Raw genomic sequence first — 27,981 nt, forward strand, 5'->3', positions numbered from 1 at the left:
CACACCCCAGCCCTCTGCCCTGATCCCTGAACCCCCCCCACACACCCCAGCCTTCTGCCCTGAACCCCCTCCCCCAGCCCTCTGCCCTGACCCCTGAAACAAGCCCCCCCATGTCTGGGGTACCGGCCGCAGGTCCTGCTCAGCCCGCTGCCGGCCTAGGTGAACAGAACCCCAGGCTGGCAGCGAGCTGAGCAGGCTGGTGGCGTAAGATAAGCATTTTAATTTAATTTTAAATGACGCTTCTTAAACATTTTGAAAACCTTGTTTACTTTACATACAATAGTTTAGTTATATAATATAGACTTATAGAAAGAGACCTTCTAAAAACGTTAAAATGTATTACCAGCACGCGAAACCTTAAATTAGAGTGAATAAATGAAGACTCGGCACACCACTTCTGAAAGGTTGCCGACCCCTGGTATAAAGTGATCAATCACTCTGGGATTGTGGACACCTGTCGTAGAAGCTCCAGGCAATAGGGGGAGGATTAGAGTCCTAGCTCCGACCCGTCTGTCGGGGAAAACTATACAGATAAGATATATACAAACTGTCTAGGTATATACACCCCCGGCATGGGCGGTGAGTCCTATGGGCCCATGGTGCCTGGGCACCAGGAATATTCCTGGCCCAGGGCCTGGCTCCAGCAATGTTTGGGGCTGGGTCTCTCCCTCGGCCCCACCTTCTGCCCCCAGGTCCCCCCCACGCATCCTTCGGGCCATTTAAAACAGCCCGGGGCCCCCACTCACCACTGGCAGTGCAGTGGAGCTGAGTGGCTTCCTCCCTGTTTGCTCCACGTGTCTGCCGGCTCCTCCCTGCATCCCCGGGGGGGGGGGGGCTGTGTCCTGACCCAAGTGCCCCTGCAGCCAATGGGCAGTGCCTGGGGGTAGCAGCACATGGAGACTCCTGGCCTGCCCTGCCTAGGAGTCCCAGGTAACCGCTGCACCCCCCCCAAGAGCTTGTACCCCCCTTTGCCCCTCAAACTCCCTCCCAGAGCCTGCACCCCAAGGGATACCATACGTATAAAGTGATCAATCACTCTGGGGTTGTGGACACCTGTCATAGACGATCCAGGCAATAGGGGGAGGATTAGAGCCAGAACCCAAACTCTGTCCCAGAGCCTGCACCCCTCACCCCTTTCTGCACCCCCTGCCCTAGCCTGGAGCCTGCACCCAGTATCCAAACTCCAACCCAGAGCCTCCACACCAACCCCCTTCCCACACACCCTCTCCTGCACCCAAACTCCCTCCTAGAGCCTGCACCCCTCACCCCCTCCTGCACCCCCAGAGCCTGCACCCAGCACCCAAACTCCATCCCAGAGCCTGCATCCTAGACACCCTCCCCCACCCTAACTCCCTTCCAAAGCCCAACCTGTCTCCTGTCCTGCAATCCAATCCCCTGCCCGAGCCCAGGACCTCCTCCCCCCATCCCAAACTCCCTCCCAGAGCCATTGGCAGGTGGGGGGGTGGAGTTTGGGGGGACAGAGTTGGAGGGGCAGGTTCTGAGCACCACCAAAATGTCTACAAACCTGCCACACCTGAGCCCCCGATCCTAGAAGTGCCGGGCCATAAGGGGGAGGGTTAGAGTCCTTGCTCCTATCCATCTGTCAGGGGAAAATTGCATAGGTGAATATACCCTCAGTCATAGAAGGATAGAGCCCAAAGGGTAGGGGGCTTAGCATTTCCCCATCCTGCTCTGTCAGGCAGAGTTCTTTTTAGTGGGTAGAGACTTTTCTGTTTTATAAGTCCCAGCATGAGCATGGGCATAGAGAAGTTACAAAGGTAAAATAAATTCATAAAAATATATGTTCAGGCAGTATTTTCTATGTGAGACCCAACTCTGCAAGATATAGGAGTGTGGGCAAATAGTGGTAGCACCTGTGTAAGAAATGTTTAAAAGGAAGCAATCCAAAGATGATACTTTGTTCAAGAGATTACTCCTGTTAAACAGATCATGTTCTGTGTAGTGGGGCAGCTGCCCCACTCCATGAGAGAAAGGGCTGGAACAGCCAGAGAGGCTGTGCAGACCAGCAGCCAATCAGCAAAGGCCTGTGGAGAGCCAATCAGGGCCAAGGAAGAGGCAGCCAATAAGGGCCAGGCTGGGCCCTATATAAAGACTGCCTAATGAAGGAGAAGGGAGTCTTTCCCTGACTAGCAAGGGAGGAGGACTGGCTCCTGAGGTAGGGAGGTAAGCACCTTGGACAGAGCAGTGCTGGGCAGGCTTGGAGGAGCAGATGAGAGCTCTGGCCCAATACCTGCCACGCTGCGGTCCCTGACTAGAAGGGCTGAGAAGGTGCAAGGGGAAAATGGCCTGGGGAAAATAGTTGGAGAAGAAGGGCAGAGAAGCTGCTACTAGAGGGTCCCCTGGGTTGGGACCCCCTTTCTCCCCCCTCCCCCGTACTGCACCTGGCTGCAGAGAAGTGTGGCAGAGACAGACTGCAACATGCCCGAGGGGGGGGGGCTAGACTTTGGGGTTGTGGTTGGCCACTGAGGCAGGTGCAAGCCAAAGGACTGTTACCCTCCCTGGAAGGGGGTGAGAATGGAGTAGTGGGCACTGCCGGAGGGCAGTGTCCTGAAGTGGATGCCGCCGAGCAGGGAGCAACGCAGGTCCGAAACCAGCAGAGCAGACAATGGGCGAGACACCATGCACAGAGGGCACTCCATGGCTGGCGAGAGCTAATTCCCAGACTGACCAGCAGGAGGCGTCGCGGTGGTGAGTCTTGACGCTGGTACACTCTGTTAAACTAAACTCTGAAGGATATAGGAGTTTGGGCAGTGTAGTATTTTTTGTCAATGATATTGTGATGATTTCACAATTTTAAAGGAAATGATTAAGGAAAGGGACCAGGAGGGGTGGGGGCTAGTTGAGGACCCCACCCCCTTGCTAAATTGGTAGTGAAACAAAGCCTGTGTCCATGAAAAGGGATGGTTCAGCAAGGAAAGCAGGGTCGGGACCTGACAAACAGGTAGGCAACAAATAAAAAAATTGGAAAACAGGTTGGAAGCCCTGAGGGCATAGTGGCAAAAGAAAAAAAAAAAGTAAGTGTAGGTCATGGGGAATTCAGATCCCTGGAACAATACTTGGAATGGTGAAATCTGAGTTGATGAAAGTGTCATTTTTGGGAGATAAGCAAGCAATTTTAAAAAAGTGTGAGAAGTTCCCTCTGCAGAGGCTGGAGGGAATTAAGCAGTTGAACGCTGTAAAAATGTTAAAAGAGAAAAGTCTTATAGAAAGAGAACTCTTGGTTTCTTTGTAGCCATTCTGAAGGGAAAATGGGCCCTTTTCCAAAAGAACGTCTGTAAATAAGCCAGGCAAAGAGACAATCGGATTTAAATCATTTGACTATCGACAATTTAGTCGAATTCACTAAAAACATAAGGGGTTTCTATTGGAACTTAACTGCCCCACATGAATACAAATGTAATCTATGTACAGCTACGTAAAAATTAAAGCAGTGTAAGGAAGGTTAAGAAAAAGTGTGTATAAATATATTGTGTAAATATGTGGAGTGTTTAGGACCTAAAGCAACACTCGTGTTTGTAAAATACTTGTTTTGCAGGTTTAAGATGAATTGGTTTTGTTTTTAAATAACACTAAAATCCATTTGTGTAGGGACGCATAGCTCCCGAATCGTCAGCCCACGGGTGCGGCACACTGTGCCCGTGGCTACAAGGCCGGAGTGGCCTTCACCCCAGCGTCTGTGTTTGGGAAACTTATTGGCTGACCTGATTTTCACCCTCGCTGCTTGCTTTCACGTGCACAAGATATGGGTTTGTTATCTCATGTTGTTGTACACTGTACGCTCCTCCTATGCACAATAATTCAACCACTTAGAAGTGTTGTAAATAGGGAAGTAGAATAAAAACCCCAGGAAAAATTCCCTGGGAGGCTTTTTGGCTACCACGACCTGGCGTTCTGTCTCCTTTCCTCTTTCGTCGCCACATCTGGTGACCCCGACGTGATAACCCCCTGCTCACCAGCTGGATACGCCGAGTGCACCCCCGCGGCCGTTTGCCGCCCCTGATTCGTGAGTATGGGGGGGGGGACTTTCCAGTGCCCAGAAGGAGCACGCAAGGGAGTTACAAAAGATTATACGGCAACGATCATGTGTCGTTGTCTCGGTCGCTCATATTGAGGACCTTCTAAGGGGGAGAGGTCGCCAGTGCCCCTGGTATCCGGACTGCGGGTCGTTACGGCTTCTTGATTGGATACGGATTGGGACCACCTTGTATAGTGAACCCCGTGCCCCGGTCCAGCACCTGCTGCTCTGGTAGCATTGCAAGGAGGCGCTGGAGGGGGTCGGCCCCGACGGTCCCAAGCCGGTTTCCCTTTTGCCCCCAGGTGATGGGCTGCCCCCCTCCTACCCACAGCTGACCCTCCCTGCGCCGCCGCCTGCGGCGGCGCCCCCCTGCCCACCAGTCGGGCGGGGGGGCGCTGTTGCCGCGGCGGTGCGGCGAGCGCGCGAGGCCGGTCTCTTGACCGAGGAATCCAGCTGTGGGTTCGAGGCGTTTCCCGTCTCTTGGCGGGATGATGGAAATGGGGGGCAGATCGTGGACTGGGAGGCTCTCCCCTACTCGGTTCTGCGCGAGCTCCGCAAGGCGGTTCGTGAGACCGGGGTGTGGTCCACTTTCACCCTGGGGAACTTGGAAGGTGTGTCAAACGGTTATCACTTGCTCCCCCAAGATTGGAAAGACATGTGTCGCATGGTGCTGTCTCCCGCGCAATATGTTGTGTGGGATAGCGAGTATCAGCGAGAGGCGCTTGCGGCGGCAGCACAGGGTGGGGGGGCCTATCTCGCTGAGCAGTTATATGGCACAGGGCAGTTTTCGGGCATCCCCGAGCAGGCGGTGGGCACGCCCTGGGCAGCTTATCCCATCATTGGCCAGTGTGTCCGTTGGGCGTTTCGCAGGGTCCCCACTGCGGGCGAGTCCTCTAAGTCCTTCGCGGTTACTCGGCAAGGTGCCGCCGAACCGTTCCACCAGTTTATTGACCGCCTCCAAGAGGCAGTCCAGAGGCAGATTGATAACCCGGAGGCCCAGACTGAACTAACGCAAAAATTGGCTTACGAAAACGCCAATGCAGATTGCCGCCGTGCCATGCAGGCAGTGGTCGGGCGCCCGGGGTATACCCTGGCAGAATTGCTGCAGGCGTGTGCGGACGTAGGCACCCAAACCCATCAAATGGCCCTACTGGCAGCTGCCCTGCACAAGGGGCAGAAGCCTCAGGGGAACTGCTTTAACTGCCAAAAGCCCAGGCATTTTCGGCGGGAGTGCCGGGCCCCTGGGGGGGGGGGGGGGGGGGGAAAAAAAAAAAAAACAAGCCCCAAACAAACCAGAGGCCCCGCACGCTGTGTCCAAAATGCAAAAAGGGCTACCATTGGGCTGCGCAGTGTCGCTCAGCCGGGGGTGACAGCCGGGCTTTAACTGCCAGCCAAGACAACCCCCCGGGAAACTAGTAGTCGGGCCTGTGACCAGCCCAAGGCCACGCCCCTCTCCGTGCACGACGTCCCCGCCGCCACAAGGGGCAGTGCGGGGATTGACCTTGTTAATCAAGAAAATATGGATATAACTCTCCCCGGGGAGGTCCTCCTCATGCCGTCCCAGATCCAGGGCCCGCTGCCGGAGGGCATGGTGGGCCTTGTCCTACCCCGCTCATCCACCAACAAGCAGGGCCTGTTTGTGGTGCCTGGGGTGGTGGATTCGGACTATGGTGGAATTATCCATGTTCAACTGTGGAGTCATCTCCCGAAACAGCTGTTTCAGGGAGATGCCTGGGCGCAACTCATACTTGTGCCCTACTCCCTTCCGGCAGGGGGAAGAAACGTTCCCCGAACCGGAGGCTTCGGGTCCACCGGCCAGCGCACTGTTCACCCGCAAGTGGCAGCGGTTGTTAAAGATATTGGATCACCCCAACCCAAACGCATTTATTGCCTCAACGATCAGCCGTTCGAGGGTGTTATCGACTCTGGGGCAGACGTCACCGTCATCGCCGCCGCGCAGTGGCCCGCCCATTGGCCCACGGAGCAGGCTCCGGCTGTTTGGGGTGTGGGCGGGGTGCAGGACTTGCAACGGAGTGCCCGATGGTTGGAGGTTAGGGCGCCCCAGGGCACCCGCCGCGCCCGTATCCGGCCTATCATTCTCCCCGTCCACCTCAACCTGTGGGGCCGTGATTTATTAACACAGTTCACTGCCACCATCCATATTGATGATTAGGCGTACGGCCCTCCCCCTCCATTGGCTCACTGACGAGCCTGTATGGGTTGCGCAGTGGCCGCTTCCTCTGGAAAAGCTGGAGGTCCTCCAGCACTTGGTCAGTGACCAGCTACGGGCAGGGCATTTGGAGGAGTCCACTAGCCCCTTTAATACCCCCGTGTTTGTAATTAAAAAGAAATCTGGCAAGTGGCGCCTCTTGCAGGATCTTCGCGCCATTATCAAAACTATACAGCCTATGGGTCCCCTGTAGTGTGGTACCCCCAATCCCAACCTTATCCCCTGTGATTACCGATTATTTGTAATAGATTTAAAAGATTTTTTTTTTTTTTTTACCATCCCCCTACACCCTGAGGACCGGGCGCGTTTTGCCTTGACAGTTCCGGTCTTAAATTATTCCCAGCCCACTCCACGCTATCAGTGGAATGTGCTCCCTCAGGGCATGTTGAACAGCCCCACCTTGTGTCAATATTTTGTTGCGCAAGCCTTACGGCCGTTTCGCACAGCACACCCAGATGCTTTAATCTATCACTATATGGATGACATTCTGGTGGCTCACCCCATACTTCCTGATAACTGGCTGGACGAACTGCACCACCAGCTTGCAATGTTTGGTTTAGTTATTGCGCCGGACAAGGTCCAGCGTCAGCCGCCCTTTTTGTATCTTGGTCACCGTATGCTCCAGTCATATGCCCGCACAGTTTGTCCCGAGCTGGTGTTGCCCGACCCTCTTACGTTCGTACAGCTTCAACAGTTGTTAGGGTCCCTCAATTGGATTCGCCCTTTTTGCCCTCTGACTACCTCCATGCTATCCCCTCTTTTTTCTGGCCTTCGGCAGGGCCGCCTCCCCGGTGATATCATTTCCGTTTCCCAGGAACAGTGCCAGGCAGTCGCCCTCATTAACCGGACCCTGGCCCAAGTGTGGGTCGACCGCCGAGATAGGGAACAGCCCCTTTTTGCCATTTTGCTTCCCACACTTTCACAACCGACAGCTGTCCTCGCCCAGGAGGGGGCGGCAGCGCGTCTCCGTCTAATTGAATGGATTTATTTGACCCACTCCCCTCCGCATACTATTCAGACATTCCCTCAACAGGCCGCCGAGCTGATTTTTAAAGTGCGGGAACGGTCCCGCACCCTCTTGGGTTGCGACCCCGCTGCCACTATTGTCCCCATCCCGGCTAAAGACTGGGAACGCGCTGTCTCTTGCAGTGCCACCCTCCAGTTGTCTCTTGCCGACTATGTCGGGGAAATTAAATATCACATTCCCCCTGACCCCCGTCTCTCGCTCTTGCAACAACGTTGCCTCAACCTCCGATCGTCTTTGTCCACCGTCCCCATTGAGGATGCACTTACCCTCTTTACGGACGGCGGCCCAACGCGAGGTGCGGTCAGCTGGCAGGAGCAGGGCACTTGGCAAGTCTGCTTTACCCTACCTCAGCGTTCTCCCCAGCGTGCAGAGCTGGCCGCTGTCATCCTGGCCTGCCGATGCTTCCAGGATGACCCTTTTAATCTTATTATTGATAGTCTTTATGTTACTAATGTTCTTAAGTCTCTTCCAGGTTCCTATGTGTCGCCCTCCTGTGATGACAATCTGTTGGCCCTTTTTCTCACACTGCAACAGCTCCTTTCCTCCCGCTCTAGCCCACTGTTTGTGGCACATATTCGCAGTCACACCACACTACCGGGCCTATTGACAGAGGGTAACGCGGTGGCCGACCAGGCGGTCAAATCGGTGGCCTCGATTTTTTCCTCCCCAATCGAAAGCCACGCCTTCTTCCATCAGTCCGCCAAGGCCCTTGCCAAGCAGTTCACTCTCCCATTGCATCAGGCGCAGGCCATTGTTCGCCAGTGTGACCTTTGCGCTTCTCTCTCCAATAGCCCGGAGGTGGGGGTTAACCCTCGCGGCACTTCGGCCAATCAGCTTTGGCAAATGGATGTTACACACTTTCCTCCTTTTGCCCCCTGGCAGTATCTTCACGTATGTGTAGATACCTTTTCCCATTATGTGTGGGTCACCCCCCAGAAGGGTGAGGCCTCTCGTCATGTTATTAATCACATGATTCGCGCCATGGCAATCATGGGTCACCCGTCCCATCTTAAGACCGACAACGGCCCCGCCTACTGTAGCTCGGCCTTTGCCTCCTTCTGTACCACGTGGGACGTTGTCCACACGTTTGGTATCCCGTATAACCCCACAGGCCAGGCCATTGTGGAACAGGCCAACCGTGCGCTCAAACAGGCCCTGGCCCGCCAAAAACAAAAAGGGGGGATTCCAGTAGGCCTTCCTCCCCGCCAGGAATGGCTGGCTGCAGTGCTCTTTACCCTGAATCATTTGAATTTGACTGACAATTACTCTGCGGCAGAACGTCATTTCCGCAGCCACCAGGCCTTGCCCCGCCCCCTTGTCAAATATCGCAGGGCCCCGGACCCTCAGTGGCATGGCCCAGCGCCCCTTATAACATGGGGACGGGGTCATGCTGCCGTTTCTCTTCCTACAGGTCCGTTGTGGGTCCCGGCGCGTAACATCCGCCCGTGGCACGGCGATGGCCTGGCACCAGGGACTGTTGAACCCCATTCCGCAGTTCAACCTACATCTACAGGATCCCGAGCATCCTGGCCAGCGCCCCCCACGGGAGCCCCCGCAGTGCATGACCTGGGGACAGGTTAAAGCCCTCTCATTGCAGGCCGAGCAGTTGCGAGTGCAGCAGCAGCTGGAACCTACCGCGGAAAATTACCTTGTGACATTGTTGGCTTGCCTTAATGCTAACTCACTCCTTATCTTGTGTGTATTGGGAGGTTTTCTGTTGGCCCCTGGTTGCCAAGGCGAACCCCAGATGGAGCAGCAGCTGCAGTTCAACATCTGGGTCCGCCTGGCACAAGTATTGAATCAATCTGATTTCTGCCTGGCCGTTGCCCCGGACATGCAAGGTCTGTTAAGTACCTGCCTTGTTCCTGTCTGCAAACCACCCAGCGACATACCAGTAAATACACGGTTAGGCCTTAATAACATAATTAATAAATCTGCCATACAATATTCCACTATCGCCCGCTGGGGAGAGGCTATGTATCGCCTCCCCTTTATACCCCCTTTGTAGCAAACCATGCCAATAACACTTGTGCCAAAGTAGTTAATTGTTCCAATTACAAGCGCCATGGGGGGGTGTTTGGCAACTGGCCGAGCCTTATGGAGTTGCACCAAACCGCAAAATGTGTCAGCAAATTATGGGCACATCGAATTACCACCCGGTTGGTTCTTTACATGTGGCCGTCGCACGTTTAATTATGTCCCCGCAAATCTATCTGATACTCAATGTTGTTTGAGTCGTTTAGTTCCCATTATGCCGCAAAAGGCGTTGCTTCTTTCTTCGCCTCGCTTTAAGCGTAGGAGTGCCCCCCTGTCTGCGACATGTAATGGTAATGTTAGCATATTAAGTCAGGCGGAGTATATTTCCCTTGCGGTTTCTCTTATAGGTTTGCCTGGGCTGGCCGTAGGCTATGGCAATAATATTGCCGAGCTGGCATGTTTGTTGGCAAAAACCATAAACTCAACCTCCCAGGCCATTGGGCTCCTTAATGAGGAGCAACAGGAATTACTACACGCTATCCTGGATAACCGAGCAGCTATCGATTACTTACTCCTGCAGCAACATCTGGGGTGTGAAACTGTAAAGGAAATGTGTTGTTTCAATCTTACTGATAATGGTAACCGCATACAACAGCAGATTGATATGCTGAAGCGTTATGCTCAAGCCATCCGCCAGGACGTTTCCCCTCCTTGGTGGGATTATATCTGGTCATGGCTACCCTCAGGGTGGATAAAAACCCTCTTACAGTATGGGGTCTTGGTTTTGGTCCTTGGCGTTTCACTTTGCTGCTTTGTTCAGTGTATACCCAGTCTGGTGGCATTGTGCATGTGACCCTGCGAGGGTGCTCCATCTAAACACCGCATATAAATTAGAAAAGGGGGGGATGTAGGGACGCATAGCTCCCGAATCGTCAGCCCACGGGTGCGGCACACTGTGCCCGTGGCTACGAGGCCGGAGTGGCCTTCACCCCAGCGTCTGTGTTTGGGAAACTTATTGGCTGACCTGATTTTCACCCTCGCTGCTTGCTTTCACGTGCACAAGATATGGGTTTGTTATCTCATGTTGTTGTACACTGTACGCTCCTCCTATGCGCAATAATTCAACCACTTAGAAGTGTTGTAAATAGGGAAGTAGAAAGAATAAAAACCCCAGAAAAAATTCCCTGGGAGGCTTTTTGGCTACCACGACCTGGCGTTCTGTCTCCTTTCCTCTTTCGTCGCCACACATTTGAATCTTTCATTCAAAGTTGCAAAACCAAGAAACACTTTTTGCCAGACACAGGTAATTAATGTTGTTTGTTTTGGTATTTAGCGTTTAACCCTTAAAGTACCTTAATGCTTTATAAGTTCAATATCTTTTTAAAAGACCAAAGTCATGGCTGCAGCAGGGCAGTTAAAACCAGGAGAATGGGGGGAAAATTCTGGATTTTTTTTTTTTTTTTGGGGGAAAAAAAAAAAAGAAATTTAAAAAGTATACAGCGCCCCACACTGAGCCTTAAGGTGGCTGTGTAATCAAATTGTCACTTTGATAAGAGTACATAAAAACTTTGAGCATAAAAGGAAGTTGCACCTTATGTAAAAATTAATACGGATAATGTTCTACAAATTAAACTATGGAAGGAATGTGCATTTTCCCCAGAATATGTGCAGTGTATATTGTAGAAGGGGTAAATGAAATGCAAAAACATACCATACTACTCCAGAGGGAGCCAGAATAGGTTGTGCTTCTTTTACAGATAGCTATGCGTTTTAGAAGCAGAAGTTAAAAGTAATCAAAACTCTGGAAGTTGATTGTGTCCCTTTTAAGACAGTCTCTAAGCTGCTAATGGCTTTAAATCCAAAAGCAAGCCCAAAAGCATCTGTGTTTAATGTAAATTACCTAACTGATAAAGGAAGAAAAGAACTGCCCATAAATTGCAGCACAAAGAAGTCAAACCAAAGCACAAGATGGGAGACAGGTAGATCAGAGGAAGGTAAGAGCACTAGTAGAAATGCCCACCCCTACCAATGCCCACTCTTTAAGAGTACTGCTAGGAGGATTCAATTTTCTTAGACCACACATCTATAAATATGCTAAAATAACTCACCCATTGTGGAAACTGATTTTAAAAAAAGACAAAATGGGAATGGGGAAAAGAACAGCACTCCACTTTAACCCTGCTAAAACAGAAGGCCCTCACAGCCCCAGCCCTGTGTTTCCCTGATGAATCACAGCCTTTTGTTAAAAAACAAATGAATGTTTGGCAGCCAATAACATGGCCTTAGCTGCCACACTATTACAAAATATTAAAAAGGGAACCTTAAAATGGGAAGAAGGGGTCACTCACTAGAATCAAAATGGATAGGCCCTTAATCCATAGTGGATCGCCTTAGCCCATTGGTATACTGCATTAAAAAAAAAAAACTGAAATGGGTACCTTTCACAAATTAAACTGTTTATATAAACAATGTTTGAATTCTTTGCAGAAAAGGACATCCCGGAACCTGAGCACAAGGTGCTGCTTCACCACCACAATTTTAATCTGCAAAAAATGAGACTCCAGTGTAAGGTCTGGCTTTACCTGCTTCTGGGAACTTTTAGTGCCCAGATAATTAAAGCAATTAAAAAAAAATGCAGCCCTCCTTATAAGCCAATATTTAAGGAATAATTCACTCCCTGCCAACCAATCAACCTGATATTAGCTCCCCAGAGGCAAGAGCAAGGAAAGTAACCAATGCTCGGGTGGGGTGTCAACCCAGCAACAGCCATTGTCCGGCAAGGGAGCTACAATGCAAAGATTCACCTGCATGAGGCCACACTAGGAGAACTGGTCAACCTTGCTTGGATAGACTCAGAAATGCTCACTTTACTCTGAAGCAGAGCGGGGGCGGGGAGGGGAAAAGCCACAAGGGAAGAAAGGACATGATAAAAGGGAGAGACATTTGCCATTTTTCTCTCTTCCCCCTACATCTACAGACATCACCAACCATCAAGTGACTGAAGCGCTGATCAAAGGCGAGAGCCTGAATGAAAAGTAACTAGCCAGCCTGTGGTGAAACGTATCAAAGTTTGTAAGGACACTGAAAGTGTTAAGATGAGTTCAGAATGTGTTTTGCTTTTATTTCATTTCACCAAATCTGACTTGTTGTGCTTTGACTTATAATCACTTAAAATCTCTCTTTATAGCTAATAAATCTTTGTTTATTCTACCTGAAGCAGTGTGTTTGGTTTGAAATGTGTCAGAGGCTCCCCTTGGGATAACAAGCCTGGTACATATGAATTTCTTTGTTAAACTGACCAATTTATATAATCTTGCATTGTCCAGTGAGCATTACTGGACACTGCAAGATAGCAGTTCCTAAGGTTGTGTCTGGGACCAGAGATATTGGCTAGTGTCATTCGCTTGCCAGTAGCTGGGAAAAGCTTACATGCAAGAGGCTGTGTGTGAACACCCCAGGAGTGGGGGTTTTCACAGTAGAGCAGAGTAAGGCTGGCTCCCAAAGCCAAGGATTGGGGAGGCCGAGCAGATCACCAGTCCAGATAACACCGGGGAGAACGTCACACCAGTGTGTTTGGATTAAAGTCTGTGGGAAATTCCATTTGGGATAACAAGGCTGGTGCATGTCATTTTCCACTGATGAAATGAAAAATGTAATATGAGCTTGTGGTGTTCAGTAGCATACTGGATAGTGCAATATACAAATTTCTCTGGGAAAGTCTGGCACTTGACAATTTGTGTTCTTCTGTATGTAATTCATGAATGGCTGACTAGCAGCACTCAATACTGTGTAGCTGGAAGAGTGTTACATGCTGGAGACTGTGTTTACTGCCCAAGAGGGGCTGTTCTCACAGTAAAACAGTGGAAAAGGCACCCCAGGTTGGAGAACTGATGTGACTCTGAGTAATGTCACAGACACTCATTATGACAGAGCCTCTTACAACACAGAGAAGGTAAATCCATGTCCCAGAAATTGAAGACTCCAGACAGAGGGCAAGTCTCCCTAAAACTGCTTCTTGCTGACAGAGGTCCAGAGACAAAGAGAGTGTCCTGGGGAAGCTGGGAACAGTAAGCATGGGTTGGTGGGGTTCAGCAGAGAAAGGGAACAGGAAGGGCAGGGATATCACTTAATGCAGGATCTCAGCAGTGCTAGATGTCCGGATAGCACATAGTGCAGCCTATTGGAAAACATAATCCCAACTATACATATAAAATAAGGTCTTAATTAGTTGTTTCCACTCGAGACAGATCTTGGAGTCATTGTGGACAGTTCTTTGAAAACATCCACTCAATGTGTGGCGGCAGTCAAAAAAGCAAACAATGTTGTGGATCATTAAGAGAGGGATAGATAATAACAGAGAAAATATCATATTGCCTCTATATAAATCCATAGTACACCCACATATTGAATACTGAGTGCAGATGTCGTCTCAAAAAGATATATTGGAAAAGGTTCAGAAAAGGGCAACAGAAATTATTAGGGGTATGGAACAGATTTCCTATGGGGAGAGATTAAAAAGACTGGCTGTTTTCAGCTAGGAAAAGAGATGAAGAGGAGATATGATAGAAGTCTGTAAAATCAAGACTGCTGTGGAGAAAGTAAATAATGAAGTGTTATTTGCTGCTCCTCCTAACACAAGAACTGGGAGTCACCCAATTAAATTACTAGGCTGCAGACTTAAAACAACCCAAAGGAAGTATTTCTTCACACAACGGATGGTCAATCTGTGGAACTCTTTGCCAGAGGAAGTTGTGAAGGCCAAGACTATAACAGGGTTCAAAAAAAGAACAAGATAAATTCATGGACAATAGTTCCATGAATAGCAATTAGCCAGGAGGGCAGGGATGATGTCCCTAGCCACTGATTGCCAGAACCTAGGAATGGACGACAGATGATGGATCACTTGTGGATTGCCTGTTCTGTTCATTCCCTCTGGGACACCTGGCTTTGGCCACTATCAGAAGACAGGATACTGGGCTAGATCGACCTTTGATCTGACCCAGTGTGGCTGGATTTACGTACTAAGGAATATAATGAGTCCAGTGTAATGGGAGGGAGTATGAAAATCCCTGGGTGTGGAGAACATTGGGAAATTAGAAGCTATAATTCATGAGCAACAGACTCTAATTAGTCTGGAAAAACAGAATGTGAAAAATAAGAATCAGGTCATGTGACTTCAAGAATAGAGCGAGAAGAGAGCTTGTGGCTATTACACATGCTGAGGGGGAAGCAAGACTCTCCAGGTCTAAAGAAGTTTCACTACCAACCTAGGCCATTTTCACATGCTGGGGTGCAATCCAGAATAGTGAGGAGTTGTCATCTGTAATCCTGGCTGAGATTCATTGTTCTGCTGCTGGAGCTCCCTTGTCTGGATACTCCCAGCCAGCATTCAAGGACACCCTGAGTGTCTGTGTGACAGCAGCCAGCATTCAAGGACACCCTGAGTGTCTGTGTGACAGGTAACCCTGGACCAGCAGCTCTGACTCCAGCTGTCTGCTTGTTACACCCCAAGCACATTCTGGTTTGGGTGGAGAAGGCTCAGGGTTTGAGAGAAAGCCAGGAGTAGGAACCTTCTTTTGGTTATGCTGAACCGAACCCCCAGTTTTCTTCAGCAATTGGGAGATATTTGACACTGTGAGATACTGCTCCTGTGCTCTGTTCCCAAAGTGTTCTGTAGGAGGAGAGGGTAGAGTGGTATTGTATGTGTCAGTGGCATGTTGGGGCAGAGTAGAGGTGGCATTGTGAGACTGGCGTGAACCTTATCTCTTCATTTCCCCTTTTTGATGTTATTGACAAGAACTGGAACCGTATAGATCATTGTTGCAACCAAGGTCCTGTAGTGGCACCAAATCTTATATAAAGGGGGACAAATGAGGTGTCTAAGACCAGGTTATGGTTTGCTGGTTCTGATTATGCTATCTGTATGCATGTTATTTTTGTATTTAAAGTTATGAATATTGGCTTTATACTGTCTGTAACTCAAACTTATGCTATGCTTCTGGGTGACATCCCAGACAAGTTGGTGTTAGCTCTGCCTAGCCTGCTTGATGGCCCATAAGGACCATCAGCTATACAATTGACCCATTGAGAGAAGGCAGAAATACCTTGTGACTCAGCAAAGTATGCAGGGACTTGCCCATGTGACTCCAGACTCTATTTTGCTGTAATTTTCCACAGTAAGGACAAAAGAGGTGTCCTTACACCTGGAAAAGACTATAAAAGGCAGCTGCCTCACCTCCATCTTGTCTTCAATCCTGCTTCTTACCTTTGGAGGGACTTTGCTACAAACTGAAGCTCTAAACAAAGGACTGATGACCTATCCCAGCAGTGGATGTTCTCCAGAGACTTGATTTGAACCTGCAGTTTATTCCACCACTGCTACAAGCCTGAACCAAGAACTTTGCCTTTACTGTATGGAATTGATTCCATTTAACCAATTCTAGCTCATCTATATCTTTTTATTTTATGAATAAACCTTTAGATTTTAGATTCTAAAGGATTGGCAATAACGTGATTCATGGGTAAGATCTGATTTGTATATTGATCTGGGTCTGAGGCTTGGTCCTTTGGGATCGAACCTTTTTTCTTTTACTGGGGTATTGGTTTTCATAACCATTTGTCCCCATAACGAATGGCACTGGTGGGGATACTGGGAAACTGGAGTGTCAAAGGGAATTGCTTGTATGACTTATGGTTAGCCAGTGGGGTAAAACCAAAGTCTTCCCTGTTTGGCTGGTTTGGTTTGCCTTAGAGGTGGAAAAACCCCAGCCTTGGGCTGTAATTGCCCTGCTTGAAGCAATTTGTCCTGAATTGGCACTCTCAGTTGGATCCCGCCAGAACCAGCATCGTTACACCCTTCTAATATCCGAGGGCACAGAAATCCTTACCCAGCGAGGTCACACTCTCATAGTTCTTCTGCATGACTTGTCTGTAGAGGGCACCTAAGCAGGGTCCAGCAGAGCCCACTCTTCTACACAGCCACCTCCTCGAAGGTCACCGGTCTCTGAAAGAGCAAGAGTCCCACACTCAATACCTGCTGCCCCACTCACAGCCCCACTATTCGTGGGGGAGAGGAGCCAAATGGAAGTGCTGGGTGGCTTGCAGTCAACAGAGTCCCACCCCACCCCGCTCAGAGCATCCAGGAAACACCAGGGTGAGGGGACGAAGAGAGAGCCCCTTGTTTCTCTCAGCAGATCCATCACACACATACTAGCCACAGATTGATACAGGAGATGGAGCCCCTAGCAGGGTCCAGGGAGAGCTCCCTAGTCGGAAGCCCAACACTCTCCTCATTTTGAGGAGCTGGATATGAAGTGTGGGGCAGCTTCCCTAAGCCTGACTGGTGGGTGCCCCTTTCATATCTCAGAGCGGCCGCTGATTAGTCAGGTCGGGCTCCAGCACTATCAGTCTGGTCAGTTTTCCTAGCCCCATGTAGGTGGGTTATTTTCTGTTCAACAAATTAGGGCATTTCCACCTCCGAATCTCATGGGTCTGCTCTTAAAATCTAGGCCACTTATTAAACAACTCCCAGCAGGTTTGCCACAGCTGTCCTCCTCCCTTTTTCTACCCTGTGCATCTCCTCTCCTGCTCCAATCTCCAAATCAGACTGTGCAAACCTTCCCATCTCCGGTGTATTTTCTGTCCCTCTCCTCCAGCAGGAACCCACCAACCGCTCTCCCCCCCCCCCCCCCCCCCCCCCCATGATCCCTACCTGAGCTGGCTCCACTGCAGCCATTTCTCTTCCCTATCCCATGGGACGACGGGATGAGCTGGAGCGAAACATGGACGTCATTCTGCAGCCTGTCTGGGTGAGAAGGGCAGTGGTGGAGGTTTCAGAACAAGCTTCAGTGAATTTCACATCATGGTTCCCCCAAGGCCCTTTCCCTGCAGACAGACATCCTAGATTCTGCCAGGCCGGGAAAACGCTCAATCTGTTTATTACAATGTAGACCTGGCCCTTCCTGCAAGGCTAAGCCCACAGACACATTTTTAACCTCCCTTCTTCCTCCCTGCATCCTGTAATAAAGTCTCTGAACACAAGGCTAGAAAAAAGCAGAACCAAAGGAGTTACTTTTGACAATTCCCTTTGCCACTGACCCTACGGGAGCAACACCCCAGCAGGAGGGATATGGACTCAGGAACTGGGTTTTCCTGTGTCTGATCCTCATCTTGTCCACAGGAAAGTGACTCTACCCAGGGTGCACTAATACATCTGTCTGGGCAGATTAGAGATCTGGAAATCTCTCTTGAAACTCTTCTCTCCCACAGCCCCTTTCAGTCTGTCTTTCTCCTTCTATCTCCTTTTCCCTGTCCCCTTTCCCTGCCAATCTGGTAGGAAAGTCCCATTCCTGGGTTGGTTGCTTCCCATGGCTGGATTTGCTCCTGCAATTGCTAATGGCAGGACAAATGACCGGGGAAGGGGGCATAGCTGTTTGTGTAGAGTCATTTTAATACCAGACTACAGCATTTTCCCTGGGTTTCTTTCAGTTACCTGGAGTCTGTGGCTCAGAATTTAGTGTAAACAGGGCTCAGGTCTGCCCCAAGGCTGGAGAAAGTCATCAAGTGGGCAGTGCAGAGAAGGAGCTTTAATTAAGGTCACATCCCAGCACAGAACCCCCACTGGGGGAGCAGCAGCTGTTAAGCCTGGTCTCCCAGATCACAATGAAGACTGCAGCATCTGACAGAGGAACCTGAACCCCAATCTCCTGAGCAGAGAGGGACAGAGTGTTTGAGCAGCCTTCCCTCCTTTAGCTCTCTGGGGAGAGCAGCTAATGAGAGCACCTCCTCACAGGGAGAATTACTAATCTCATTTGCTCCACTGTCCATCTGGAGTCACTCCTTGTCTTTCCATGCAGTGACTCTGGATTAACAATGTTCTCAATGAAACCAGATTTCAGAAAGAATGAGTCCAGAATGCTGTGGAAGAGACCATTGTGTGGCAGTGCTAACCCCCTTCCCACCTCCCTCACCCCTCAAATCTAGGACAAGGACTGGGGGGCATGAATATTCCCGATGGAACCGGAAGTTCCTGCAGTTTTCAAGAGAGGAGAAAAGCAAAATCTGTGATTTCACCTCACAGTGTTTGATAAGTGGATAGAAAGTTATCACAGTGACTGGGCATGTGGCTGGGGACGGCCGGGCAGTGCTTGGAGCCAGGATTCTGGCACAAACTGATCAGGGAGAAGGAGTGAAGTCAGGAGCAGCCCCCAGCCAGAGTCCCAACAGATATTCCCTGGGACCCAGTCCCCAAAGTCCCTGGCCAGGGACTCCAGATACCCCTCAGAGTCCCACCAGACACAATAAGAGCTGGCCATTGGTGAAGTGGAGAGAAAATGGGGCACAGTCGGGGGAGGGGAACAGAGACCTTCTCAGGGATTTGAGGGAAAAGGGGGGGAGTCACCCTGGATGTTGCTCGTTGCTCTCTAGAGAGAAGGGGGGCAGGGCTGGAGAGGATGGGGAGGTCCCCACGGGAGGGGGCAGCGGTAAATCCGAGGGGATCTCAGCCTCCCCCCTTCTCTCCCTGCTCCTCGGGGTCACCTGCTCTTCTCCCCCACCAATGTCCGGGCTGCTCAGACATTTTCCATCCGCCCCTTTCCCAGGTCTCCCCCCTGCCCGGCCCCACGCAGGGACCCCAGTGGGGGCCGGTCCCCTCCCCCCGGGACCCCCCGTGGGGCCCCAGGGCAGAGCCTGGCCGGGCCGGGGGCGTTGGGCTCCTGCGGGGACAGCAGCTCCGAGCCCCCCGCGGGCGCGGCCCCCAGGGAGCAGATCCCGGCGCTGCGAGATGCCGGGTCCCCCCCAGGAACACTGGGGCAGAGTCACCGCCCGGCCCCGCCCCCGGGGCTCGCTCCGGTACCTGGAGGCTGCAGCTCCGCAGCGGGTGAGCGCTGCCTCTGCGCATGCGTGACTGCCCCCACCCCAGATCTGCGCATGCCCAGAGCCGGGAGACACAAACGCTTCTCCGGCTCCGGGAGAGGCTCCAACGGCCCCGCACGAGCCAGGCAGAGCCGCAGCGCCCCGCGCGCGTTCACAGCCCGACTCGTCCTCCCTCCGCTCAACGCCACTTCCGCTCCCGGGAGGGGCAGGAACTACATCTCCCAGCCTGCCTCGGAGGCCGCTTCCGCCCTCTTCAGCTCAGGTAAGGGAGGATTACAGCAGCTGTCCTCCTCCTCTTCCCTGTCGAACGTCACTTCCGCTCGCTGCTGAGTTAGGAACTACATCTCCCAGACTACTCCGGGGGTTGCTTCCGCCCTCTCCAGTCCAGGTAAGCTGAAATTGCGCATGCTCCGTGCGAGTCCCCGTGGGGGTGGGAGAACAAAGCTGCTGCGGCTGCCTCTGTGTGATCCGGGGGCCTGGGCTGAGCAGCTGTTGCTCCCCGGGGTCTGTGCTGGGGCGATCCCGGCATTAACCCCTCCGTGCCCGGCCGGGGGGGGACTTTCTCCAGCTGGGACCCGCCCCCTGGGCGGCTCCGGGCTCTGCCCGCACCAGCCCCCGGGCCGGAGCCCCCCGGTGAGTGAGAGACCCGGGGGGGCGCTGGGGCCGGACAGGAAAGTGACTCTCCGCCCCGGGGAACCTGGGAGAAGCCTCGGAGCTGCCTCAGCCCCAGTGGAGCTGCAGCAGGATCTGCCCCCGGCACCGCTGGGATTGGGGGGGGCAGAGACTGGGGCCCGGGGGGGGGTCCCCTGTGGGGTGTCGGGCAGGGGGGGAGAAGCCGGAGTTGCGGGGAGGGGGGAGGTCAGTGGGACGCGGGGGGGTTTGAACTGTCTCTGTGCAGCCAGGAAATCCCCGGGGGAGAAGTGGCGGGCGGGGGGAGGGGAGTTAATTGGATCCTGTCCCTGTTTGTGTCTCTCGCCTCTCACCCCCGATACAAATTCTCTCTAGTTCTGCCCCTTTTCTCTCTCAGTATCTCACACGTGGCTATAAAATCCGGGAAGATCCCCCCCCCCTTTTCCCCTCAAATGATCAGCTCTCTTGTCTCTCCTGATTTTGCCCCGTTCTCTCCATAATTCTCAAATTTCTATTCATTTATCACACACTGATGTGAAATACACTCAGATTTTACCTCATATCAACAACTGACATAAAACCCCTCTGATTTTCCACTTTTTTCTCTATAATCTGTAAAAAATTGATCCAAAATCTCTGATTTCCACCCTTTTTCTTCATTTCTGAATATTGATCTCAAATCTCAAGTTTTGCCTCTTTCTATGACTTTATCAAATGTCAATTAAAAATCCCGTTGGGTTTGGGGCTGTTCCCCCTATTCCTAAATCCCAGCAACTTCTCCTTCCTTGGAGGGACCCTGTAGCCCTGAGTCCTTCTCCATCCTAGATGCTCAGTGATCATCTTTCCCCTCTCCTTTGAGAATCATTTGTTCCCTCCTTTATCTCTGTTAAAATGTTTGCCGATGAAAGAGACCAGCCACATATTTAATACACATCAAAGCCAGAGGCCTCCCCCTGTTTGGGGGATCAGTGGTTCACAGCTGATAACTGGAGAGTTGTCTGTACCTTTTATTTTCTCCAGCTGGCACGGGATGAGGAGGTCACTCTGAGTGCAGCGTGGGTCCAGAAGTATCCCAAACCCCATGACAAATGGTCTCCCTGAGGGGTTGCTTCCCGCAGTGCTAAGATGTAGCCACCTCTGGGGTGGATCCATGGTGGCCATTATTTGCTAGTGACAGGGCATGGAAATTTCTTACCTATTTTGGCCCTCCAGGTCTTCCATTCCCCTGTCAAAGAAGCATCCCCCAGGGCTCCCTCTGCCTGTGCAACTGGCCAGCAGGGGGTGGTGATAACTTTCTATCCACTTCTCAGACACTGTGAGGTAACACTGTTGCTGGGGGAGGGGTGTGTGTGTGTGTGTGGGAGGGAGATTGCAGCTGGAGCTGAAGGGGCATTGTGGTAGGGGCAGGCCTCTGGGTGACTGGGCAGGGGGTACCCTAGTCAGCTTGGTGGGTTCTGGAGGTTTGGGCTTTTGGGGGGTGGTTCTGAGGTGCCCAGCCCTGAGGCTATGGGTCCTGGAGGTGGATATTGCTGGGGGCCTGTTGGCTGCAGAACAGCGGGGGTGGGTGTATCTTGGGGAGGTGGGACAGGGGGTTAGAAGCTGCCTGGTGCCGTGCCAGGGGCTCTGTCTGGACTTCCACCACTTGCTCCTGGGATCATTGCTATGCCCAGTGCACAGAGCTGTTGGGGGAGGGGGGGCAGGGTGGATCCCAGCACTAGGTCAGGGGATGCCAGGCAAGCAGACTGAGGGGTCCCGCTGGGGGGAGGAGGGGATCCCAGACAAATGACATGGCAGATCCTGCTGGAGGGCAGGCGGGGGTTCTAGGCAGGCAGTGGGAGAATCCCAGGGAGGCAGTGAGGGACTGAGTTCCCAGTGGGGGATCCCTGGCTTCTGAGGGCTCTTGGTGCGCGGAACCTTTTGGGATTCCCAACCTGGCAGTGATTGTCTGGGGGGGGGGGGGGGGGTTCCCCTGGCCAGTGGGGCTCTGAGGGGTATCTGGGATCCCTGGCCAGGGACTCTGGCGGATGGGTCCCAGGGAATATCTGGTGGGACCCTGGCTGGGGTTCTGGGTACTGGAGAGTGTTTGGGGGCTCTGGGGGCTGCTACTAACCGTATTCCTTCTCCCTGATCAGTTTGTGCCAGAATCCTGGCTCCAAGCACTGTCAGGCAGGCCCCAGCCGCCACCCAGTCACTGTGATAACTTTCTATCGACTTATCAAACACTGTGAGGTGAAATCACAGATTTTGCTTTTCTCCCCTCTTGAAAACTGCAGGAACTTCAAGTTCTGTTGGGAAAATTCATGCCCCCAGTCCTTGTCCTAGATGGGGGTGAGAGAGGTTGGAAGAGGGTTAGCACTGCCACACTATGGTCTCTTCCAGAGCATTCCTTCTGAAATCTGGTTTTATTGAGACCAATGTTAATCCAAAGTCACTGTATGGAAAGACTCCAGATGGACAGTGGGGCAAATGAGATTAGCAATTCTCCCTGTGAGGAGGGGCTCTCATTAGCTGCTCTCCCCAAAGAGCTAAAGGTGGGAAGCTGCTCAAATGCTCTGTCCCTCTCTGCTCAGGATATTGGGGTTCAGGTTCCTCTGTCAGAAGCTGCAGTCTCCATTGTGATCTGGGAGACCAGGCTTAGCAGCTGCTGCTCCCCCAGCAGGGGTTCTGTGCTGGAAAGTGACCTTAATTAAAGCTTCTTCTCTGCCCAGCCTAGGTGATGACTTTCTCCAGCTGGTATTAGCCCCGTAGGGCAGCCCTGGACCTGTTAATACTAAATTCTGAGCCAGAGACTCCAGGTAACTAAAAGAAACCCAGGGAAAATGCTGGGGTCTGGCATTAAAATGATTCTACACAACCTCCCCCCCCATTTCTCCTCCCATTAGCAATTTCAGGAGCAATTGCAACCATGGGGGAGCAAACAACCCAGGAATGGGACTTTCCTAACAGACTATCAGGGAGAGGGGACAAGGGAAAGGAGATAGGAGAAAGAGACTGAAAGGGTCCGTGGGAGAAAACAGTTTCAAGACATATTTCCAGATCTCACATCTGTCTGGGCAGATTAATTACTGCACCCTGGGTAGAATCACTGTCCTGTGGACAAGATGAGGATCACACTTAGGAAAACCCAGTTCCTGACTCCATATCCCTCTTGCTGGGGTGTGGCTGCCACGGGGTCACTGTCAGAGGGAATCATCGAAAGTGGCTCCTTTGTTCTAGCATTGTGTTCAGAGACTTTGTTATGGGATGTGGGGAGGAAGAAGGGAGGTTAAAAATCTCTCTGTGGGCTTAGCCTGGCAGGAGGGGCCAGGTCTACACTGTAATAAAGAGATTGAGCATTTTCTCAACATGGCAGAATGTAGGGTGTCTGTCTGCAGGGAAAGAGCCTGGGGGAATCGTGCTGTGAAATTAACTAAAGCCTGTTCTGAATCCTCCAGAACTGCCCTTCTAATCCATACAGTCCGAAGAATGACGTCCATGTTTCGCTCCAATTCATCGCAGCCTCCTATGGGACAGGGTAGAGAAATGGCTGCAGAGGAGCCAGTTTATGTAGGGATCATTGGGGGGTTGCTGGTGGGTTCCTGCAGGAGAGAGGGGGACAGCAAATATACGGGAGATGGGAAAGTTTGCACAGTCTGGTTTGGAGGTTTCAGCGGGGCAGGAAATGCACAGGGTAGAGAAAGGGAGGACAGAGTATGGCAAACCTGCTGGGAGTTGTTTAATAAGTGGCCTAGATTCTAGGAACAGACCCATGAGGTTCGGAGGTGGAAATGCTCTGATTTGTTGAACAGAAAATAACCCACCTACATGGAGCTAGAAAAACTGACCAGACTCCTAGTCCTCGAGCCTGAGCTGACTAACCAGCGGCTGCTGTGAGATAGGAAGGGAGCACCCACCAGTCAGGTTTAGGGGAGATTCCCCTCCCTTCGTATCCAGCTCCTCACAATGAGGAGGGTGTTGGGGCTTCCTACCAGGGAGCTCTCCCTGGACCCTCCTAGAGGCTCCATCTCCTGTATCAGTCTGTGGCTAGTAGGTGTGTGATGGATCTGCTGGGAGAGACAAGGGGCTCTCTCTTTGTCCCTTCACCCTGAGCTTCCATTTGATTGGCTCCTCTCCCCCACAAATACTGGGGCCGTGAGTGGGGCAGCAGGTACTGAGTGTTGGGCTCTTGCTCTTTCAGGGGCTGGTGACCTTCGAGGAGGTGGCTGTGTATTTCACCAGGGAAGAGGGGGCTCTGCTGGACCCCACTCAGAGAACTCTCTACAGAGACGTCATGCAGGAGAACTATGAGACTGTGACCTTGCTGGGTAAGGGTTACTGTCCCCTCAGTTCTTGGAAGGGGAAATGAAGTTAAAGTTCATGCCAGCCCCACAATGCCACCTCTACTCTGTCCTGTTTCAGCATCACCCCAATATGCCAGTAAAACACACACTACCAGAGACCCTCCCCCACTGCAGAACACTTTGGGGACAGAGCACAGGAGCAGTATCGCACAGTGTCAAATATCTCCTGTTTGCTCAAGTAAAACTGGGGGTTAGGTCCAGCATAATGAACAGAAGCTTCCTACCCCTGACCTTCTCTTCAAACCCTGAGCCTGCTCCACCCAGACCAGAATGTGCTTGGGGTGTAACGAGCAGGCTGCTGAAGTCAGAGCTGCTGGTCCAGGGTTACTTATCACACAGACACTCAGTGCATCCTTGAATGCTGGCTGGGAGTATCCAGACAAGGGAGTTCTAGCAGCAGAACACTGAATCTCACCCAGGATTACAGATGACACAACTCCTCACTGATCTGGATTGCATCCGTGCATGTGAAAATGGCCTAGGTTGGTAGTGAGACTTCTTTAGACCTGGAGAGTCTTGCTCCCCCATCACCATGTGTAATAGCCCCAATCTCGCGTCCCTGCAGGCTCTTTGGATTTTTGAGTCCCTCATTGCCAAAGTCACATGACCCTGATTCTTCTTTTTACATTCTGAGTTTCCAGACTAATTAGACTCTGTTGCTCCTGAATTACAGCTTCTAATTTCCCAGTGTTCTCCACACCCAGGTATTTTCCTACTCCCTTCCATTACGCTGGACTCACTACATTCCCTAGTACATAAGAACGGCCATACTGGGTCAGATCAAAGGTCCATCTAGCCCAGTATCTTGTCTTCCAATAGTGACCAATGCCAGGTGTCCCATAGGGTATGATCAGAACAGGTAATCATCAAGTGATTCATCTCCTGTCGCCCATTCCCAGCTTATGGCAAACAGAGTTTAGGGACACCATCCCTGCCCATTCTGGCTAATAGCCTTTAATGTACCTATCCTCCATGAATTTATCACGTTCCTTTTTTGAACCCTGTTATAGTCTTGGCCTTCACAACATCCTTTGGCAAAGAGTTCCACAGGTTGACTGTGCGTTGTGTGAAGAAATGCTTCCTTTAGTTGGTTTTAAACCTGCTGCCTATTAATTTCATTGGGTGATTCCTAGTCCTTGTGTTATAAGAAGGAGTAAATAACACTTCCTTATTTACTTTCTCCACACCAGTCATGATTTTATAGACCTCTCTCATATCCCCCCTTCTTCGTCTCTTTTCCAAGGTGAGAAGTCCCGGTCTTTTTAATCTCTCCTTGCACAGACCCTGTTTCATACCCCTAGTTGTTCCCCCCCCCTCCCTTTTCTAAACCTTTTCCAATTCCAATATATGTTTTTTGAGATGGGGCAATCACATCTGCACGCAGTATTCAAGATGTGGGCGAACCATGGATTTATATAGAGGCAATATAACACAGTAACTTCTCACTTAAAATCATCCCGGTTAACGTTGTTCTTCTGCTGATCAATTAGGGAACATGCTCGTTTAAAGTTACGCAATGCTCCCTTGTAATGTCGTTTGGCAACCTCCTGCTTTGTTCACTGCTTGCAGGAAGAGCAGCCCGTTGCAGCTAGCTGGTGGGGGCTTGGAACCAGGGTGGACCGGAAGCCCCCTTATCAGCTCAATTTTCCCCTAAATTCCCTGTGCATCAGCTACCCAGCAGGCTACCAATTACTGGCAGTTCAGCTGTCCCTCCCCCCACTGCCATGTGCTGCTCCTGCCCTCTGCCTTGGAGCTGCTCCCTGAGAGTTCTGCTTGCTGTGTGGGGTGAGAGGGGGAAGAAGGGGGCTGTCAGGGTCTCCCCCTCCCCCCTGCTCCTGCACCCCACTTACCCCATCTTCCATAGAGCAGGGGACACATGACAAGGCTCAGGATGGAGGGAGTTTCCTGGCAGCAGCTGTGGTCTCAGCTTGCTGATCTAATTAACAAGGCAGTGTACTTAAGAGTGGGGTCAGCATACTTAAAGGGGAAATGCACATCTCTCTCTCTCACACACACACACAGTGTGTGTCTCTGCCATGCTGTCTCCCCCCCTCCATTCCTGCTGCCTTGTAGAGTGTGAGGCTACATTAACAACGAGTTAACCCTTGAGGGCTCAGACAATTGCTAGTTCATCATTTAGCAGTAAGGCATTCCCTGGGAAACATCCCACCCTCTGACTTCACCACCTCAACCAAGCTTCACAATCATCATCGCTGTGTACCAGAATTAAATTGTTTGTTTAAAACTTATACTGTGTGTGTGTGTGTGTGTGTATGTAGATATAGTCTTTTATCTGGTGAAAAAAATTTCCCTGGAACCTAACCCCCTCATTTACATTAATTCTTATGGGGAAATTGGATTCACTTAACGTCATTTTGCTTAAATGTGCATTTTTTCAGGAACATAACTACAATGTTAAGTGAGGAGTTACTGTATTTTCTGTCTTATTATCTATCCCTTTTTTAATGATTCCCAGCATTCTGTTTGCTTTTTCACTGCCTCTGCGTGGATGTTTCCTGAGAACTATGCACAATGACTCCAAGATCCCTCTCTTGAGTGGAAACTGCTAATTTAGACCCCATAATTTTATATGTATAGTTGGGATTGTGTTTTCCAATGGGCTGCAATATGTGTTATCTTAACATCTAGTACTGCTGAGATCCTGCATTCAGTAATATCCCTGCCCTTCCTGTTCCCTTTCTCCGCTGAACCCCACCAGCCCATGCTTACTGTTCCCAGCTTCCCCAGGACTCTCTCGTTGTCTCTGGACCTCTGTCAGCAAGAAGCAGTGCCAGGGAGACTTGCCCTCTGTCTGGAGTCTTTGATTTCTGGGACATGGATTTACTTTCTCTGTGTTTTAGGAGCCTCTTTGAAATTGAGTGTCTGTGACATCAACTGTCCAGATTGTACTCTGGTTAAACAGCTGTGTCCCCTCAGTTTCCCAAGCTGGGGTGCCTTTTACACTGCTTTACTATGAGAAAAGCCACTCCGGGGCAGTTAACACACAGGCCTGGCCTACACGACGAATTTCGGTCGACTTTAGCAGCGTTAAATAGAATTAAGCCTGGACACGTTCACACGACGAAGCCCTTTCTTTCGACTTAAAGGGCCCTTTAAACCGGTTTCTTTACTCCACCTCCGACGAGGGGATTAGCGATAAAATTGGCCTTAGTGGGTCGGAATTGGGGTAGTGTGGACGGAATTCGACGTTATTGGCCTCCAGGAGCTATCACACAGTGCTTCATTGTGACCGCTCTGGACAGCACTCTCAACTCAGATGCACTGACCAGGTAGACAGGAAAAGCCCCGCGAACTTTTGAATTTCATTTCCTGTTTGCTCAGTGTGGAGAGCACAGGTGACCACGCAGAGCTGATCAGCACAGGTAACCGTGATGGAGTCCCAGGATCGCAAAACAGCTCCAGCATGGACAGAACGGGAGGTACGGGATCTGCTCGCCATATGGGGAGATGAATCAGTGCTAGCTGAACTCCGTAGCACTAAACGAAATGGCAAAATATTAGAAAAGGTCTCCAAGGCCATGAAGGACAGAGGCCATAACAGGGACGCACAGCAGTGCTGCGTGAAAATTAAGGAGCTAAGTGAAGCCTACCACAAAGCCAGAGAGGCAAACGGAAGGTCCGGGGCAGAGCCGCAAACATGCCGCTTCTACGCGGAGCTGCATGCCATGCTAGGGGGTGCAGCCACCACTACCCCAACCGTGTGCTATGACTCCCTCACTGGAGAAACACACAGGGAAGCGGGTTCGGGGTACGAGGAAGATGAGGGTGAAGATAATGTAGATAGCTTACAGCAGCAAGGTAGCGGAGAAACCGGTTTCCCCAACAGCCAGGATATGTTTATCACCCT

The 27,981-nt window shown here is 51.3% G+C and overlaps 1 protein-coding gene and 1 pseudogene across 1 annotated transcript in view; one reads left to right on the forward strand and one right to left on the reverse strand.

The window, feature by feature from the left end:
• LOC112116927 (zinc finger protein 883-like) overlaps positions 1 to 19,308 on the reverse strand; it is a 23,780-nt gene extending 4,472 nt beyond the window's left edge. Inside the window, exons 1-3 of the mRNA XM_024214681.3 lie at positions 19,124 to 19,308; positions 16,982 to 17,074; positions 16,158 to 16,273 (exon numbers count right to left, since the gene is read on the reverse strand). Of these exons, the coding sequence (XP_024070449.1) occupies positions 16,158 to 16,191 (34 nt within the window). The 5' untranslated portion in view covers positions 16,192 to 16,273; positions 16,982 to 17,074; positions 19,124 to 19,308. The remainder of the gene's footprint in view (positions 1 to 16,157; positions 16,274 to 16,981; positions 17,075 to 19,123) is intronic.
• LOC112123844 overlaps positions 1 to 27,981 on the forward strand; it is a 158,705-nt pseudogene that overhangs the window by 42,044 nt on the left and 88,680 nt on the right.

This window comes from Terrapene carolina, unplaced genomic scaffold (assembly GCF_002925995.2).
Source record: "Terrapene carolina triunguis isolate 2854851 unplaced genomic scaffold, T_m_triunguis-2.0 Scaffold751, whole genome shotgun sequence".
Classification (NCBI taxonomy): domain Eukaryota; kingdom Metazoa; phylum Chordata; order Testudines; family Emydidae; genus Terrapene; species Terrapene triunguis.